This window comes from Gadus macrocephalus, chromosome 14 (genome assembly GCF_031168955.1).
Source record: "Gadus macrocephalus chromosome 14, ASM3116895v1".
Classification (NCBI taxonomy): domain Eukaryota; kingdom Metazoa; phylum Chordata; class Actinopteri; order Gadiformes; family Gadidae; genus Gadus; species Gadus macrocephalus.
Window position 1 is genome coordinate 25453712 of NC_082395.1, and position 18048 is coordinate 25471759.

At 46.2% G+C, this 18048-nt stretch overlaps 2 protein-coding genes and 1 long non-coding RNA gene across 3 annotated transcripts; 1 reads left to right on the top strand and 2 right to left on the bottom strand.

The window, feature by feature from the left end:
- Positions 1-1932: 1932 nt before the first annotated feature.
- On the bottom strand, positions 1933-5386 carry LOC132472585 (uncharacterized). The gene is made up of 6 exons (XM_060072290.1): positions 5102-5386; positions 4087-4527; positions 3447-3602; positions 3089-3300; positions 2602-2915; positions 1933-2509 (listed from the first exon to the last, which is right to left on the bottom strand). The coding sequence occupies exons 1-6, from the start codon at positions 5107-5109 to the stop codon at positions 2291-2293; spliced, it is 1350 nt and encodes a 449-aa protein (XP_059928273.1). The 5' UTR covers positions 5110-5386; the 3' UTR covers positions 1933-2290.
- Positions 5387-5483: 97 nt separating this feature from the next.
- Positions 5484-6169, top strand: LOC132472603 (uncharacterized). The gene is made up of 2 exons (XR_009529118.1): positions 5484-5748; positions 6021-6169. It is a non-coding gene; the product is annotated as an uncharacterized LOC132472603 (long non-coding RNA).
- A 7343-nt stretch (positions 6170-13512) lies between these two features.
- On the bottom strand, positions 13513-16469 carry LOC132472475 (uncharacterized). The gene is made up of 2 exons (XM_060072081.1): positions 14707-16469; positions 13513-13640 (listed from the first exon to the last, which is right to left on the bottom strand). The coding sequence occupies exons 1-2, from the start codon at positions 15977-15979 to the stop codon at positions 13513-13515; spliced, it is 1401 nt and encodes a 466-aa protein (XP_059928064.1). The 5' UTR covers positions 15980-16469.
- Between the last annotated feature and the right edge of the window lie 1579 nt (positions 16470-18048).

Genomic DNA, 18048 nt, shown 5'->3' on the forward strand with positions numbered 1-18048 from the left:
CATTGAGCTTCCCCCAAATGCGCTGTTTCGGTGGGCGTGTCAAGGAGGAGGGTGGGGGTGTGGCCCTGAGCAGCTTGCAGCCACCATGCGCTCTGTTTACAGTGGATGTATCGCAATGGCGAGCCGCACACAGCCTTTAGCCGTGTTCTGTAAATATTCTAGAACACACGGGAGTCCTGGAGCTCTATATCTAAATATTATCATATAGCCTACACAGATATCTATATCATATAATATATATTATCACGGCCAAAAGCTGTGTGAGCCGATATTATGAATCTCAAACGACCGCGTTGGGTTCTCCGACGTTCCTGGTTCTTCAACGTCCACATCAATGTGAATACACACACTGTAACGCAAGTGTTTCTTGTCGGTTCTTTGACGTGTCTTGTATTTCCACAACGAGACTGTCGTGGGGGTTATCTGAGCCATGGTTGAGAAGGAATTGGGGGAAAGGAACTTTGATTTGACTCGCTGAAGTACATGAACTGCGACATGCCGCCGGTTGCCGCGAGGCACCATCGCCCGGCAGCGGGCAGCGGGCAGCAGGCAGCGCGCGGTTCAGTCGACTTCAGGTTGATGTGAAAGTGGAAGAACCAGAGACGTCGCAGAACCCGACAAAGTCGTTTGTGATTCATAATATCGTCTGGAGGCGCACACAATATGTTATATGATATAGATATCTATGTATATGATATTATTTAGATATAGAGCTCCAGGACTGTAACGCAAGTGTTGTACACTTCCTTGTTATTTGGATAACCGTTCTGCTGTTGGTGTGATGGCGCTCTCGTATCTGGTATTTCTACAACGAGACTCGTATTGGGGGTTATCTCAGCCAAGGTTGAGAATGAATTGGGGGGAAGGAACTTTGGCTTTGACTCCCTCAAGAACATGAACCACGACATGGAGGAGAAAGGGATTGTTGGCGGCGAATGTCTCCCGCTTGAGCCCCGCTGAGGGACCACCGCCGGAGGCGGAGGTGCATAAGCGCTGCCCGGCAAAGATCCCTTTCTCCTCCTTGTCGTGGTTCATGTTCTTGAGGGAGTCAAAGCCAAAGTTCCTTCCCCCCAATTCATTCTCAACCTTGGCTGAGATAACCCCCAATACGAGTCTCGTTGTAGAAATACCAGATACAAGAGCGCCATCACACCAACAGCAGAACGGTTATCCAAATAACAAGGAAGTGTACAACACTTGCGTTACAGTCCTGGAGCTCTATATCTAAATAATATCATATAATACATAGATATCTATATCATATAACATATTGTGTGCGCCTCCAGACGATATTATGAATCACAAACGACTTTGTCGGGTTCTGCGACGTCTCTGGTTCTTCCACTTTCACATCAACCTGAAGTCGACTGAACCGCGCGCTGCCTGCGGCCGGCTGCCCGCTGCCGGGCGATGGTGCCTCGCGGCAACCGGCGGCATGTCGCAGTTCATGTACTTCAGCGAGTCAAACCAAAGTTCCTTTCCCCCAATTCCTTCTCAACCATGGCTTAGATAACCCCCACGACAGTCTCGTTGTGGAAATACAAGACACGTCAAAGAACCGACAAGAAACACTTGCGTTACAGTGTGTGTATTCACACACACACATGTGGCGCTCGCACGGTCGAGTCTCATTGGCGGGCCAACGTCTCTGGGCGGGCCAGGCAGAGTAAGGGGAGGAGCTGAGATTCCTCATGACGTCATGAGCACAGATTTCCAAATCAGCGCGCTTGAGCCTCCGTTTTTTCAAAGGCGAGCAGAACAGCTAGTGCTCGTTTTACACCAAACGCAAGTTTTAGCCACTTGGGGACCATAGGCAGGCTAGGGGAACTCATATTTATGTTAGAAAACCTCATAAATTGAGATTTTCATGTCATGGGACCTTTAAGGAACTGCGGGTGCGGGCAGGCAGGTAGGACCCAAACGCAGACGGTATTGAGGAAAACGGCACTTTAATCAAACCTAAAGGCTAAGGCACAGGAATCAGGGAACTCGGGAGACAACAGGGAACTCGAGAGGGAACAAGGAACACGGAACACGCAGGACTAACAACCAACACTAACCACAGCAAACCACAATGACAGCACAAGGAACAAAGGAAAGACGAGGGCTTAAATAACAAACACAACGAGGAACAGCTGAGACACATTAGGGGAGGGAACAGTAATCAACACAGGAGGGAAACACAGGGAAACACCCACACCCTGACATAAATGAGCCAACCCCAAATTGGATGCATCAACCCAAACTGTCACATAAATAGTTTGCTCACTTATAGCACAAAATAGCAGAACTAGTCCGGTAAGTGAAGCTGTGCAACAAGTGACAAAGCTTGCCAGTAAAGGTCCATGCCGAAGACGTCACTGGTCATGTATGGATCAATCGTACCCCTTAAATGCTCCTCAATTGTCTGCTGCAGGTCTGAATGGACTGGTAAAACCTGAACCACAGCCACTGGGTCAGGTTCTGCAACAGGTCCTTCCCAGTCAATGCCCCAGTTTGTAGCATCAGCCTGTGGAAATATGGACCACATGTTGTAAGAATCGTAATATTGGATATGTTTGTTTTTTATGATCAGGTGTTTTACAATGAAATCAGTGTTACCAGATGAAGATCCTGTTGTGGCTCCAAAAGCAAGCCAGCCACCCATAGTTGTTGTGGGGACCTGTTTCCCTCTGTTGAAAGGGGATGCCTGTCCCACATCTTGATGAACTCCCTCAGATGCCAGTTCAGTCTTGGTAGGAAGATGTAGTGGAGACAGATGATGTGGCTATCTTCATCGGGATTCAACAATCCAACCTCTTCCAGGTACCTGAAGGTGTGGTAGTAGTTTGACACCACCATGACCCACACATCACGCCACAGCCTTTCAATCCTCTGATTGTGAACACTCTTCCCTGTGATGTGGCTACGTCTGTCTGATTTATATCAGTTGGACGGATGGGCAAGAAAGAGAAAAATACTTTTTGGGGTTTGTTTTGTCACGGTACAGTTTCATCATTTGTTTGTCCCTGCATTATTGATTAAACAGCTTTATATAAATGTTTCAACAAAATCACAAGTATACAACCAGTATGAAATAAATTCCTACCAGGGCCCCGTTCTGGATGTTCAAGCATGAACCTGGCCACCTCAACATTTTCTCCTCCCTTGTCACTTCGTACGCGTTGTGGCAAACCATGTTCAGCGACAGCAGTCAGAAAACACTGGAGTACAGTGGAAGCCCTGTTGTTGGTATTGGCACTGAGAAACATAATCCGCCGGCTGTATCCATCAATACCTCCATGTATTACAATTTTCCACCTGTGAAGAGTTACGAAAACACTTATCTGATGTGGGAATATGGGTAATACAATGTTGGCACTACATTCTTGCAAAACCACAATAATAAATTAATAATAAATTAATTAATAAATAATATTTGTAAAATGCCTCATTAAAGGTCATACCGTATCAGTTTATGATTCCCATCAATGTGCCACAGGGAGAGAGGACCCGGAACGCTGTATGGAACCCTTGGAACCGTGTTTAACTGAAGCCCACGGAGAAAATTACCAACCGGATCAACAGCTTTCAGACCCTGACGAACCCTGTGCTGTGTGACTCTTGAGGAGGACAGATACTTGTTTACATAGCAGTTTACAAAGTGTACTTTATTATATAATTTGCAAATCAATAACAGTCAAGAGATTACCAATGCCTCTGCTATTGGTTGCAGGGGGAACTAACTCTCAATGTAGTGTAAATGAATCAAATGTATTACAACACACCTGCTGCTGCTGTAAGTAGGCTATAGCATTAATGCTATTCATTATGCTACATCCATGGCAGCAATGCATTTCACGAAACACTATTGCTTGATAAAAAATGTTTTTGGCCGATGACCATTATTCTGAGATAAACTAAAATCGGCCAGCATATTAATGGATCGGGCTCTACAAGGTAGTAGCCTATTGTGTTTACCTTCCAATCAATTGTCCTGTAATAGTCTCTTTTTCAATGAGGTTGCATCAATTATTTGATTTGTGAGCACATTTACATAAGCATGTCGGATGAATGTTGAATGAGTTCAACAATAAGTGTCCTCACCTTATTCCCAGAGAATTCAGATGTCCAGTCACAGTCCTTATACCTGCATTTGGGCAATTTGAGATGAACTGGAATATAACTCTGCAGAGTTCTTCATCTGTAATGTTTGAATATGTCTGTCTCACAGACAGACCATATTCAGTCATCCTCCTTCGAATGGTCCGCTTGCTTACTCCAAGCTGTTTCGCAATGTCTCCAACTTTGAAGTGGCTCTCCAGGAGATAAAGCAGCTGCTCCCTTGACATGGCTTGCATACGTGCTCCATCGAGCTCATGAATGGCCATGGATAAAAGCTGAAAGACCCGTTCCTCATCGGGCAAATCCCCTTCGGCTGCTTCAATTGTCAGCACATGGCTAATGTTTTCGAGAAATAGGAGAAGGTGATCGGTCCCAACTTCAGTTCTCAGGATTTCATCTATAGCATCTGCGATGTGGGCCAGGCTGAAAAAAAAAATCATGACATTAGCCAGCATTACTTTATTCTTTTTATTCTTTTTATTCTTTCTACTGATTTGCAAGAGTTGAAAATGTCTGTGCATCCCATTCCATAGAAATGTAAAGGACGCCATGTTTCAATCCGGTGTCCTTTTAATAGGTCCATGTACCAATGCAACCGTGCGCCAATGAGCAGCTTTTCAATGGATATCTTTGGGACATTTCCCCGGTGTCCTTATAATAGGCTACGCCTATGATATGAACCCACCCTTACAATAATAGGCTAAATAGCCTATAATAGATAGATGCTAACTAGCTGCAGTAGCCTACCAAAGCCAGCAGTTGTAGCACCTCCAGTTCTAGGACACACTGAATTGAATAGGCCAACCAAGTGCAAACAAGACAGTAGATCATCCATCCATCCAGTTTTAAGATATGTCTTCCACCTACTAGGGTGACATCAGCAGCTGATGTCATATTTGCCAACCCTCCCGATTTTCCCGGGACACTCCCGATATTGCCGGGAGTCGGGAGACTACCGTTTTCGTCCCGCGGTTAACAAACTCGGTCTGAAACTCACCCGGCCATTTTGTCGATGCCTTCCAATGCTTCCAAGTCTGTTCCAAGTAGGCTAGTCACACCGCCACGCAACGTAGGCAACAGCCAATTTAGTTGTTTATTTTAAAGGGCCTTTATTACTGCATAATAAAGGCCCGTCAAACACACTGTTTTAGAAGCATTCGCTTCATGTGCTCCGTGGAAGTAAGGGTATTCCCATTTGTGCAGTCGTTATTACGGGGTCATCCCTATGTTCCCCGCCGGGTCCTATGTTCCCCGGGTTCTATGTTAGGACCCTTTTTAAAAAAAAAAAAAAAGGTCCTATGTTCATAGGCGTCGGGGACGCCGGGGACGCGTCCCCACCAGTTTTCGTAAAGACTCATTTTGTCCCCACCAGAAAAAAAATAAAAAAAATTTGAATGCAGTTTTTTAAAAATGAATGTTAATAGCGCGAGACAGATGCGAACCAATCCATCTGGATACGGCACACAGCCGTCAACAATTTGCAACAATTATAACATTTGGATGAGTAGTTCTAGAATGGGGGAGGGGTGGGTGGTACGGTGGGCGGCTCCTTCTCTGTGTAATCTGAACCTGACAGCTTCCTGCGCACTTCCAATCTGCTGCGGTTGCAGCCTCATGCATTTGAGGAGAAGAGGTCCGGAGGAGGTAACGTAACGTATCTATATTTATTCATGATGATGACAATCTGTACAAACTCCTTTGTCGTAGTTTGACCGAGGGCAGCGAACGATTTATCTTGATCGTTTCTAAGTTCTATCATTGACGTTGAAGCTATAGCCAACATTAGCTTCACTAAATTCTGATTGACTTAGTTCCTCTCCCTGATCAAATGTAAACAAAGACAGAAGATTGATAACTTAATTGATTTAGCTCTGTCTTATTTATTTATTTTAAAATGCAGTGTTTTCTCCTTTTAGGAACTTGTTTCTGCCAACTCGCCTCTTCATTGCCATCTACCAGTTCCTGCCTTTCATTAAGCTCTGATGCACTTGGTTCCTGTTCCTTATAAATAAATAAAAATGTGTTAACTCAATTGATTATGCCCTCTATTTTATGAGATTTATGTGGTGTGCAAACAAAAGTCTTGTAACCTTTATTGTAATGTTATGACCACTGTATGTTGGTTGTTATCAATATTGTAATTGGTTTTTGACAAAATATAGGTTTGGAGTGTGCGGTTGCCTGGTACCATGGTTGTTACTTGGTACAAATAATATGGATGATTTACGACCATCTAGTGGGGAGTCTGAAAACTGCTAACGAAACGTCATTGAAGTGAAAATAAAATAAATAATTCGTACTGTTGTAAATTCAAAATTAATTTAAATAGGAAAGCTAAACGTTAAAGCACATAGGGCAAAACACTCCAGTAGCACCAGGCATGCTAGCCAACAGTGTGTCGCGCTGGTAGAGGCTAGCTAGCTAAAAAAAAACCTCAATAATTACAATATATTTCTAGAATAAATATTAATTTAGCTGAGCTCATAAGACACTAGCACACTTACTGTGCATGTCAGCTTCAATTGCTTGGCTTTAAAAAAAGCTCTGATGTCCTGTCCACTCCTTTTTGACATTTTGCTGTATTATTAACTAGGTAGGATCAGAGAATGTCGGGCTTTGGTTGTATCGCTATCTCGCCTTTTTTCAGTCGTGACTAGATGTCCCCTCTGCGGCACCGTAGTGGATTATTTTTGTATGAGGTGCCAGCCTGACTTGGACAATGAATGAGATATTAATACTAATACTCTATGGCTGGTATGCAATGATGAGGCACCAGACAGTCAATTAATTTTAGCCTGAATACATAGGTAAAAAGCACCAGACCGCTAGTACCATGGATGGACAGTGTCAGAGCGAAAACCTGTTGAACTAAATGGATGTGGTTAGGCAGCAGGCACGCAGGCTACACAGCGGGATACATCTGCAGACCACTGGCACATTAATAAAGGTAAGATGCGATATTTATTGCTTAAGATTTGCTGGTACTTTGGCGAGATCTTTTGTGTTTTTTGCCCTCATGTGGTCAGCTGTTTGAACTTGAAAAGCCATAGCCTCCAAGTAGCCTAACTTAAATCATCCAGTGTTAGCCTATGGAAGTAAATCTGTGCCATCGGGTTTTGAAAATAAAAACACATTGAATTATAAGCACTGAATATTTATGCATTGAAATAACCTATCTGAATTTTTTGCCTCTGAATTTAACTCTTTGCATTTTCAATATATCATATTCACCTTCATTTTTCAATGTTAAAAAATTCAATGTTAAAAAATTCAACGTTAAAATATTCAACTCAAATATTTTCAGTGTCCAGAAATTCAGTCCGCCAAAGTCACTATCAAAATTCAATGTACGAAATTCAGTGTTAACATCCGGGGACCCAAGAAAGAGCAATCCTAGATGCTAGATCGCGGTCAAACGAGTGGTCGCGTCATTCGGGTCAGAGGAAAAAACTAACAACCACAACGATGGAGTTTGGGGGATTTATCAATGTTTATTTTGAGCTTGGCCTCAAATATTCGGACATCAAATCAATACTTGCCAGTAGGCACGCCTTCCACATAAGTGAGAGACATCTGAAGAGGATACTGTGAGATAGGGGACACTCTCGCCGCAAGGCGTAGGCTACTCTGACCTGTCGGTCCTGGTGGATTTTATTAGCGACCAACTGCAGTAGCCTACTCTGGACAGCTTCACGGGTACCGATGGATGTACGCTAAATGCAGGGAGCATCGACTGCGTGTGAGGAAAGAGGATGTGCGGTTGTTGTTGAAAGAGCTCGATCCCAGAGGAGTGTCACGAAGGGCGAGACGTCTCAGACGACGAAACTAACTACTAGTGTAGATAATAATATAGTGTACATAATAATACAACTAGTATTACTTTTCATACCCTGACATGTTTTGATTGTAAATGTTCCTGCAGTCTTCTTCTAAATGTCACATGATGTTGCTGTGGTGTCAAGACAGCTGATTTTATACAGGTTTCAGGTTATCCTACTTGAACCGGCAGGACGACCGCACCCCCTGCTGTATACAATCAGCTGTCTTGACACCACAGCAACATCATGTGACATTAAGAAGACTGCAGGAACTTGTCATGGTATGAAAAGTAATACTAGTTTGATTACAAGAATAATTAAGTCAATTGTTCTTGAACAAGTACAATTATTAATTCATTAAGTTTTTCATCTAGTGCCCCATTTCCACTGCAGGGTGCGGAACGGATCGGATCGCAAAGGTGCGGTAGGGAGGGGGCAGTATAGCCCAGCTCAGTTCCGAGGTCGCGTTTCCACTGCCGACAGTACCCTTGGTGGTAGGCCGGATGTCAATCGCCGCGGCAGCTACGTAAACATCGTAAACAACGTCTTCCTCCGCAAGAATGCAGACGAACGTCTCCACCTCCTTGTTCGCCCAAGCAAGCTTTTTACGCGACATGTTAATTGTAAAGAATAATACCTTGAGGCTACTGTTTGTTTGTTTTTATCCCCGCGTCACCCGGAAGTGACGATTCTGTCGACCAATCAACGGAGGGGGGGTGTAGCTAGAATTCCAGGGTACCCTTTCAGGCGTCTGGTCTCGTTTTGGGTACCGCAACGGAGGAGTCCCTAGAATGGGGTCGGAACGGGTACGGCAAAGTCCGGGTCACGCCCACTTTTGGCGGTGGAAACGCGATCCGACCCGCACCTTTGCGATCCGATCCGTTCCGCACCCTGCAGTGGAAATGCGCCATAGTCATGTGGCCAGTGAAAAATATGGAGAAAAAAATCAGGAAACAGCACTAAACTTGTTTGGCAATTTTTTGTTTATTCAGAGTTCCACATACGGGATAGCAATATAGTTACAGTAATAAAAAATCTTCCATTCTCAACAAAAACATGAATAGCGTGTGTTGTCGTTCTCTCAGTATTTGAAACGACAGGTTGTAAATGCACAGATAATTTTAAAATGCTTTTCTGTCGGTAACATGTCAATATTTGTACTGATTGGCCATCAGAAGTTCAGAGTTCGATAGATACATACATTTTTTTGGTCCCATCATTTGAAATCCAATGATATTCTATCATGAAAGACTCAGAATAAGTATTCACATTTAGTTACTGAAGCCAGTTCCCTTTTTTGTTAAATACAATTCTAACTGAAAAAAGTGATACATTTGTTAAAGTAAAGTTCTGAAATTGATACACATTTGATTTACTTTTTACAGGCTTTGTCTATAAAGCCCCCCCTCATTTCTGTGTTTCTAAACTATCGTTTAAAGGAATATAACATTTGCCAAAAGCTAGAGATGTTGAGCTATGACTTTAAAGGAAACTTATAAAGGAAAAGGACAGCAAGGTGAATTACTTATGTGACCAAAAAATCCTGCCACTTCCAAGCTCGACACAACTAAACACGTCTGACCTACACTCATGCCCTGATGGCCTCTCTGAGGTGCATGTACAAATTCACTGCCTGATATGAATCTGTTGCTAGAGTGAGATTGGACTCAGCCATAAAGATGTTGCATAGTTCATATAGATCTGGATCACACGGTTTGGTCTGGCGAAAGATACATTCATTTTTGCACAGTTGAAAATCATAATCTTCAATTGGGGAAAGGAAGTCTCTTGTCCCATAGAGTTCAGGTAATGCAAACATCACGTTCGGCCGACCGCTGGGGACGTTAAGGTTTTTCGATGGCCTGATGGTGTGTGTGTTCCAGACCTGTGCAGTGTCATCCAACTCATCCTGTTAAAAGCAAGAATATAAAAACAGTAAATACATTAAGGAAGAACTATAAATGCATATCCAGGGCTGTTCGCTTATTTTTTTTAAGTGGTAGCACTGGTGCCAGCAAGCACAAAAATTCAGTAGCATAAAAATAAATTTTGTAGCACAGTGTGAACTTGCATAACCATAACCCTTGCATTTCACTCTAATTACCTTTGAGCATGTCATCTTGGTCCATTGGCCCATAGAACAATAATATTAATATCTATATCTGTATATTGTTTATCTATACACATAATTATCATAATAATGATAAACATTTTTAGAACATTTCCTTTTAATTAAAACCAAACTTTATACATTGAACACAGCCTATTCAATTAATTACTATACATATTTCTACAATCTAGGATAAATTAAATAGATTGTTGTGAATGTTTTTGGAGTAGTTCTTCCATGGCTTATTTCAAAATGTGTCTATATAGGCTACTGTTGACTGCTCTCAGCTCTCTGCAGCTGAAGGACAAGATGTGTCCAGCCAAAGTGGCGGGTGGACTCAATAACTTAAGACTACTTTACCCAGTTTGGCGAGTGTTAATTTTGAGCCCTCTAAGCAGTGTTGTGCATCACTTATGGAAGTAAATCTGTGCCATCGGATTTTGAAAATAAAAACCCATTGAATTCTAAGCACTGAATATCTATGCATTGAAATAACGTAACTCAAAATAAAATGTTTGTATTATTGGATATTTTGAATAATTATTAGCTATTGCATATGTGGCATTAAGGGGAAAAACAAGCTAACCGACAACGCCACCCTAGGGATTGCACCCAGGGATATACTAATCAATTAAATCCAAACAATTATATAGCACACACGTTCGTTGACTGACGGCACCAGAGACGAAGTTCCAAAAATAGGTTGTTTTTATTAACTAAAACATGTGTGTTCCACATGTAACAAACAGGATAAATTAAATCAATTGGTATGTAGGGGATAGACAGGATGGTTAGGGCTGAGGCTTACCAGCAGGGGGGGCAAGATACCAGGAGACGGAGGGGGGAGACACATAAACACCAACCAGTCACTCGTGCTCGCACATACACACAGCAACACAGGATCAAAATGATAAAAGAGAAATTCCAAGAGGACACACGTGAAACCACACTCGGGAAGGGGGCACCACCACCTAAAGGATCTAGTTGCCTCCCTGCGGTGGGCACTCAGCGCCTGGAAACGAAGGAACAAAAGAGAGATGAGGGTAGATACAAGCGACCAAACAAAACAATAAACACAACTACACAAAATGTAATTCACAAAAAGGAAATCAGTAAGAAAACAAAATATAACAAACACACGAACCAGGCCAAAAAGGATCTTAAACATGCGTGATAAACTATAAACAAAATCCCCCAAATTAAACCAAACACTTCCCCAGGACAAACACGCACGCACTCGCCAACACTCTACACACACACACACACACACCGACACACACTAGTTGCGACACGGGCAGATGGAAACACACAAGGACAAGTCAACAGACAGATCACGTTCAAAGAGTGGTCGTTAGCGTCTTCGCCGCTATCCTCCAGGCTAGCCCAGGACAGTTGGGCAGCTTTGGTGGTAAACAACGGGTGGCAAAAACAGCAGTCGGCAACGACACAATCGGCAGTACCAGGAAGTTGGCAACTTCCTACTTAAGCCAGCGGCTCACAGCTGAATGTTAGCATTCGGTTGGAATCCACACCGAGACTGTTACGCGATCAACAACCTGCACGCATCACCAACCAAGGCAGGGCACCAGCAGGCACCAGCAAGCAACAGGCACAAGCGCGGTAGCAAGTTGCCTGGAGGGGCGTAGCAGGAAATAACGAGGAGACAAATTGTGGCACCTCCCGACACAAAAAGCTACCTCAGAATAAATAAGGTGGAGACGCAAGCCATTGGCTGTGACGGCCCTGATCATTACAAAGGGCTCTGCCCCTGCGTCTCACCACAATCTACCCCCACATTTTCAGTCGGCGTCCCGACGATAGGCCGGTTGGCAGCCCCATTCGAACCCTGGGTTTGAAGAGCAGCACCAACTGGACTCGACACAGGGCCACTGGGGCACACCCCCATCTGGCCGGCTGTCTGAGGTAAATGGTGAATGTTAGAATGTTGGCCTGCCATGGCTCTACATGTCCGGCGTAGAGCCACTCCACCAATGCTCGACTCTGGGACCACTGGCGATAGTACTGGCATACTGACCTCTACCTGATCCAGACTCTCTACCACCCGTACTACGGGTGTACTGTCAGTATGAACCTCTCCGCTAGTACTAGTTTGAGTGTCTAGACTAGGGGAGGGGCTGGCTGGGATACTGGTGTTTACTGTTGGGGGGTCAGCAGGCAACACCTGGGGGCCCGGACAGGCAAGGGCAACAACAGGCGTCGCTACTGGATGTAGCAGTGACGTCGGGGGCAAGAACGCCAGATCAACATCCATGTCGTCCTCCGTCACGACAACAGTCTCAACGACTGGCGGACTTGTGTAAGGCGGGCCTACCGGTGCATCGCTCCCTAGCCGGGCTTTAATGAGACCACGATGTACCTGTCGGACTTTGCTCCGATCAGTCACTGGAGCAATAGTGTACACCGCCCCGTTTACTGGGGGGGCTTTGATAACCTCGTATACCACTGGGCTCCACAGGTCCTGAATTTTGTGGCAGCCCCTCCTACTGAGGTTACGGAGGTAGACCAACTCACCCTCCCCCAGTGGTAGATCTTTAACCTGACGGTCATGGGCCTCTTTCCGTTTACCGGCTGCAGCTCGAAGCCGGCCTTCAGCCCCCTGAAAGGCGACTTGCAGCCTGGCTTGGTGTTCGTCAATCCAATCATGCACCGTCCCGGCTACAGGGTCGGGTACTGTTCCCAGCAAAAAGTCAAGCGGTAGGCGTGGCTCCTGGCCGAACAACAGGAAGTGAGGGGACTCACCGGTTGCTGAATGCGGGGTGGTATTATAACAGAAGAGCAGCTGTGGGAGGCACGCAACCCAATCTCTTTTTCGAGATGCTGGCAGAGTACGGAGGAGGTTATGTAGGGTGCGGTTAAACCGCTCACACTGGCCATTACCGGCAGGATGGTAGGGCGTGGTGCGTGATTTCTCCACACCATAGAGCTGGCAAAGTTGTTGGATGAGAATTGCCTCAAAACAACGACCTTGGTCGGAATGGATGCGAGCAGGGACACCGAACTTGTAAAACCACTCATGGACAAGCACTCTTGCCACGGTGGAGGCACGCTGGTCCTGGGTTGGGATGGCCAGCGAAAACTTACTGAACACGTCAGTCATAACTAGAACATTTTCCACACCCGACCGAGACGGTTCCAGTGACGTGAAATCCACAGCAAGCACCTCATTTGGCCTTGAGGCCAACAAATGCCCCATGAAGCTACGTGCTGGGGGTTTAGTGTCTTTTGCAGTTTGACATCGCTCGCACTCAAGGCACCAACGAGCCACATCGGAGGACATCCCGGGCCAATAGCACCGTTTACGGGCCAAGTCCAAGGTGCGCTCCACCCCCTGGTGGCCATGCTCCTGATGTAGCTGGGTCAGAACATCAGACTTCAACTTAGCAGGAAGCAACAGTTGGAAATATTCCTCTGCTCCGTCTGAACGAAACACCCTACGGTATATGGCACCTTCCCTTTCCACTAGTCGGTCCCACTGGCGTAAGAGAACCAATGCCGACTTGGACATTCGCTGTCTCTCAGCAGGCCCAGGTTTAACACCTCGCCTCCAATGTGGCACAACCTCCTGGAAGACGGGATCTTGTTCCTGACTAGAGTGCAAATGGGAGGTTTTGTTATCAGGGAACGCCGTAACCACCGCTTGAACCACCTGCGTTACTGGCTGTGCCTGCTCAACTTGCTGTAAGGCAGTTGGAAGGGTCGTGCCCAGGGCCAAATCCGCCAAAACAGGATGGTCCGAGGGGTTCTGCCTCGACAGAGCATCCGCATTGCGGTTCTGTCTGCCGGAGCGATATTTGATCTCGTAGTCGAATGGAGCCATCTGGGCAACCCAGCGCTGCTCTAATGCTCCTAGTTTTGCAGTAGACAGGTGACTTAGGGGATTGTTGTCCGTAAAGATAATACAGCGCTGCCCCAACAGATACTCCCTAAACTTTTCGGTGAGGGCCCACTTGAGCGCGACGAACTCCAACTTCATGGAACTGTAGTTGGACATGTTGCGCTCAGTGGGCCTAAGACCACGGCTGGCATAAGCTATAGGGCGCACCTTCCCCCCCTGTTCCTGAGATAGAACAGCCCCTAATCCGCTGTAACTCGCATCCACTTCTAAGATGAATGGCAAGCTGAAATCGGCGTAGGCAAGGACAGGGGCCGTGGTCAGCTTTCTCTTTAGGGCATCAAAGCTTTGCTGGCACTCTTCAGACCAATGGGACAGCAAACTTTGGCCCGGGCCTCGCTTTGATTTAGTGCCACCCAGCGCCGCCACCAGCTTGTGGAGGGGGGCCGCCGCCTTGGCAAAACCCTCCACAAACCGGCGGTAGTAGCTGGCGAACCCCAAGAAAGAACGCACCTCCGAGACGGTGCTAGGGCAACGCCAACTAGCCACTGCCTCAATCTTTTTAGGGTCCGTCGCCACCCCCTGACTCGAAATGACGTGACCGAGGTAGCCAACCTCCTGTTTGAAAAATGCACATTTGCTCAACTTGGCCTTAAGGCCCTCATGCTGCAAACGCCCCAGAACAAGTTCCAAACGTTCCAGGTGTTGGGAAACAGAAGTAGAAAAGACCACAATGTCATCCAAGTACAACAACAAGGTTTGACATTGCTGGTCCCCAAAAATCCTTTCCATCAACCGTTGAAAGGTTGCTGGCGCGTTACAAAGGCCGAATGGCATTCGCTGCCATTCGAAGAGGCCGAAAGGTGTACAGAAGGCCGTCTTGGCACGATCACCCACCGCAACAGGGACCTGGTGATACCCGCTGGCTAGGTCCATAGTAGAGAACCAGTGGGCTCCTGTCAATGCATCGAGGGACTCCTCGATGCGAGGAAGAGGGAAAGCGTCTTTGCGTGTCTTCGCGTTTAGTTGGCGGTAGTCAACACACATGCGGAGACTACCATCCTTCTTTCGGGCCAACACTATAGGGGACGCATATGGGCTACAACTCTCAGTGATAACTTGTGCCTCCATCAATAAATTGATATGAGCCTTAGCCATCTCATATTCCGATGGGGGGATACGCCTGTATCGTTGTCGAACTGGCGCCTCATCGACTAGTGGAATCTGATGAGAGAGGAGGTTAGTACAACCCAGGTCCCCATCATGGGAGGCAAAGATTCCGCTGAACCGCTGTAGCAAATTCCGGACCCTTTCCTGGTCTGAAGCCTCCAAGACAGAGAGGTCAATTTCCTCAATCTGGGATGGTACTGATGATGTAACCATCTGGGAGGCAACAGTGGCCATCACAGTGTTGACCTCGGTGACACTTGCGGGCAAACTCACCACTTGCACACAACACAAACTTCCCAAATCGGTGCGAGGATACAGTAACACATCTTCCGTGCCCACATTAACTATCGGTATGTAGCTAGTACTACGGCTCACCCGGATCAGAGATGGCGAGGCCAACAAGCCCGCAGGAAGTCCTCTGTCCGTGGGCTCAAACAATACCGAGGTGTCGGAAAACTGTGCTGAACATGTAGCAGCTACCATAACCATAGTGCCACCCGGGATACGATGGGCTCGGCCTCCACGGACTTTGACCCTCCCTGGCCTTATGGGGTGAGTTTCTGCAAAATGACACCGCTGTAGGGCCTCAGCAACAGCACCATGAGCCTGAGAGACAGAGGGCAGTCCGAAGAGGGCCAGACCATGCTGCCCAAAAAGCTCATGGTAGCATTTATTCAAAATGTTCATGCCGAGCACACCAGGTGCCTGGAGGCCAATCCCCCCAGGTGGGTCTCTCACAACCAGAACACCGCACTGTGCTATGGACTTTCCACAAAGCTCAACATCCAGTTCTAAATAGCCGACGTAGGGTATGCTCAGCCCATTGGCTGCCCGGAGCTGTAGCCATTGACAAGAGCGCAGACGGTCAGAGCCCCAGGGTTCAAAGTGATTCAAAAAGAAGGTCTCGGTGACGGTAGACACCATTGACCCGGTGTCTATTAGGCATGGTACCGGGACCCCACCAATGAGTACATCTAAATGGGGACATGATGAGATTAAGCTAGATCCGACGGACACGTTACTCGAGCCAGGCAACCCCCCACCAGAACTTTGGCTCTGCAGTTCGGTGGGTGCTAGTTTCCCGCCGACGGACGAGGTGAAAACTGTCCATTGCTCCTAGGGTGGTTTGCCGAGAAGGCCTGGGCATGAGGAGGAACCCTTGGCCCGTCACAATCTTGGGCAAAATGGCCAGGCTGTTGGCACCGCCTGCATATAATGGGGTTGCCACGAGGCCTTTGATAAGGGCGCTGTAACGTGGCAACACTCTGGGACAGTTGATTAAGCTGCTCTTGTTGACGTCTCAACATGTCCTTTAGCTCTGATAGTTCAGACCCCTCTGTGGAGCTGCTAGAAACGGGCATATGACCACCATGCACTGCATACTGGACACCATGTATGGATGGAACAGACTGACTGCGACCCCTCGCGCCACCTGGCATGCCCTCGTGCTCCCACCTAATAGCCTCCGCTCTGAGCTCTAGCATGGTCATGGTTGGCTGGCGTCTTATAAGCTGCTTAAGTTCCCTCCGCGAAGCACCATTGATAACATGCTCAGAGAATTGATCACGTAACAAAACCTCAGCATTCACCAAACCATCGGGTGCACGATGCTTTACTCTATTCATAATACTCATCAAAGCCAAAGAGAACTCCAACAAGGTTTCACCATCCTGCTGCTTCCTCGAAAAGAAAGCCTCTTGCAGGGCTACATAAGACTGAGAGCATCCGTACAATTCCCGGAGAATACTTTTGATCTTTTTGGGATCATTTCTATCGGTGCTCGGGCGATACTTTATCTCCTCTCTGGCCTCCCCTTCTAACTGATCAAACAGAAAGAAAGCTTGATCATTCACAGAAAGGTGACGTGCCCGCATGCATGCCTCTGCCTCTTCAATCCATTCATTTACCTTAATCCCTGACTTTCCTTTAAACATGGGACACTTTCTATCACGGGGGACGAACACCAATCTCTCTGCCACAGAGGCCCCAGGCTCAGCAAGTAAGGCATCGCCCGAAGGTGCTGGATTCGGTCTTAGGTTCAATCTCTCATTATCTGCTTTAAGCTGTGCCACCAACTCCCTCAGCTCTTGTAGCTCTTCTATATTCATGGCTAAACTATGATTTACCTGTGCCAGCGAGGTTTTTGGTCCACTGTAAAAGGAGCACAGCAGCCAACTGCTACGACGGTCAAGACAACTGCTGTTTTTGCCAACATACACTCACGCAGACAGAGAGAAAGGTCAATCCAAATACCTGAAGTGAAGGGAGAAAAAAAAAAATAGATATATATATATATATATTTATACATACATACATACATACATACATACATACATACATACATACATACATACATACATACATACATACATACATACATACATACATACATACATACATACATACATATATATATATATATATATATATATATATATATATATATATATATGTACAACCTATAAATATCGGAACATACGCCTCTGGTGTTTTTAGAAAGTCATCCTGCCGACAACGCCAAATGTGGCATTAAGGGGAAAAACAAGCTAACCGACAACGCCACCCTAGGGATTGCACCCAGGGATATACTAATCAATTAAATCCAAACAATTATATAGCACACACGTTCGTTGACTGACGGCACCAGAGACGAAGTTCCAAAAATAGGTTGTTTTTATTAACTAAAACATGTGTGTTCCACATGTAACAAACAGGATAAATTAAATCAATTGGTATGTAGGGGATAGACAGGATGGTTAGGGCTGAGGCTTACCAGCAGGGGGGGCAAGATACCAGGAGACGGAGGGGGGAGACACATAAACACCAACCAGTCACTCGTGCTCGCACATACACACAGCAACACAGGATCAAAATGATAAAAGAGAAATTCCAAGAGGACACACGTGAAACCACACTCGGGAAGGGGGCACCACCACCTAAAGGATCTAGTTGCCTCCCTGCGGTGGGCACTCAGCGCCTGGAAACGAAGGAAC

Coding starts and splice junctions, on each gene's coding strand:
- LOC132472475 (XM_060072081.1), bottom strand. CDS start 15,979: ATGGTGTCTACCGTCACCGAGACCTTCTTTTTGAATCACTTTGAACCC. Junction 13,641..14,706: donor GCGAATGCCATTCGGCCTTT/GTAACGCGCCAG, acceptor TTTGCACTCTAG/TCAGGAACAAGATCCCGTCT.
- LOC132472585 (XM_060072290.1), bottom strand. Junction 3,603..4,086: donor CTGAATTCTCTGGGAATAAG/GTGAGGACACTT, acceptor GTCCTCCTCAAG/AGTCACACAGCACAGGGTTC. Junction 2,916..3,088: donor ACATCCAGAACGGGGCCCTG/GTAGGAATTTAT, acceptor GATATAAATCAG/ACAGACGTAGCCACATCACA.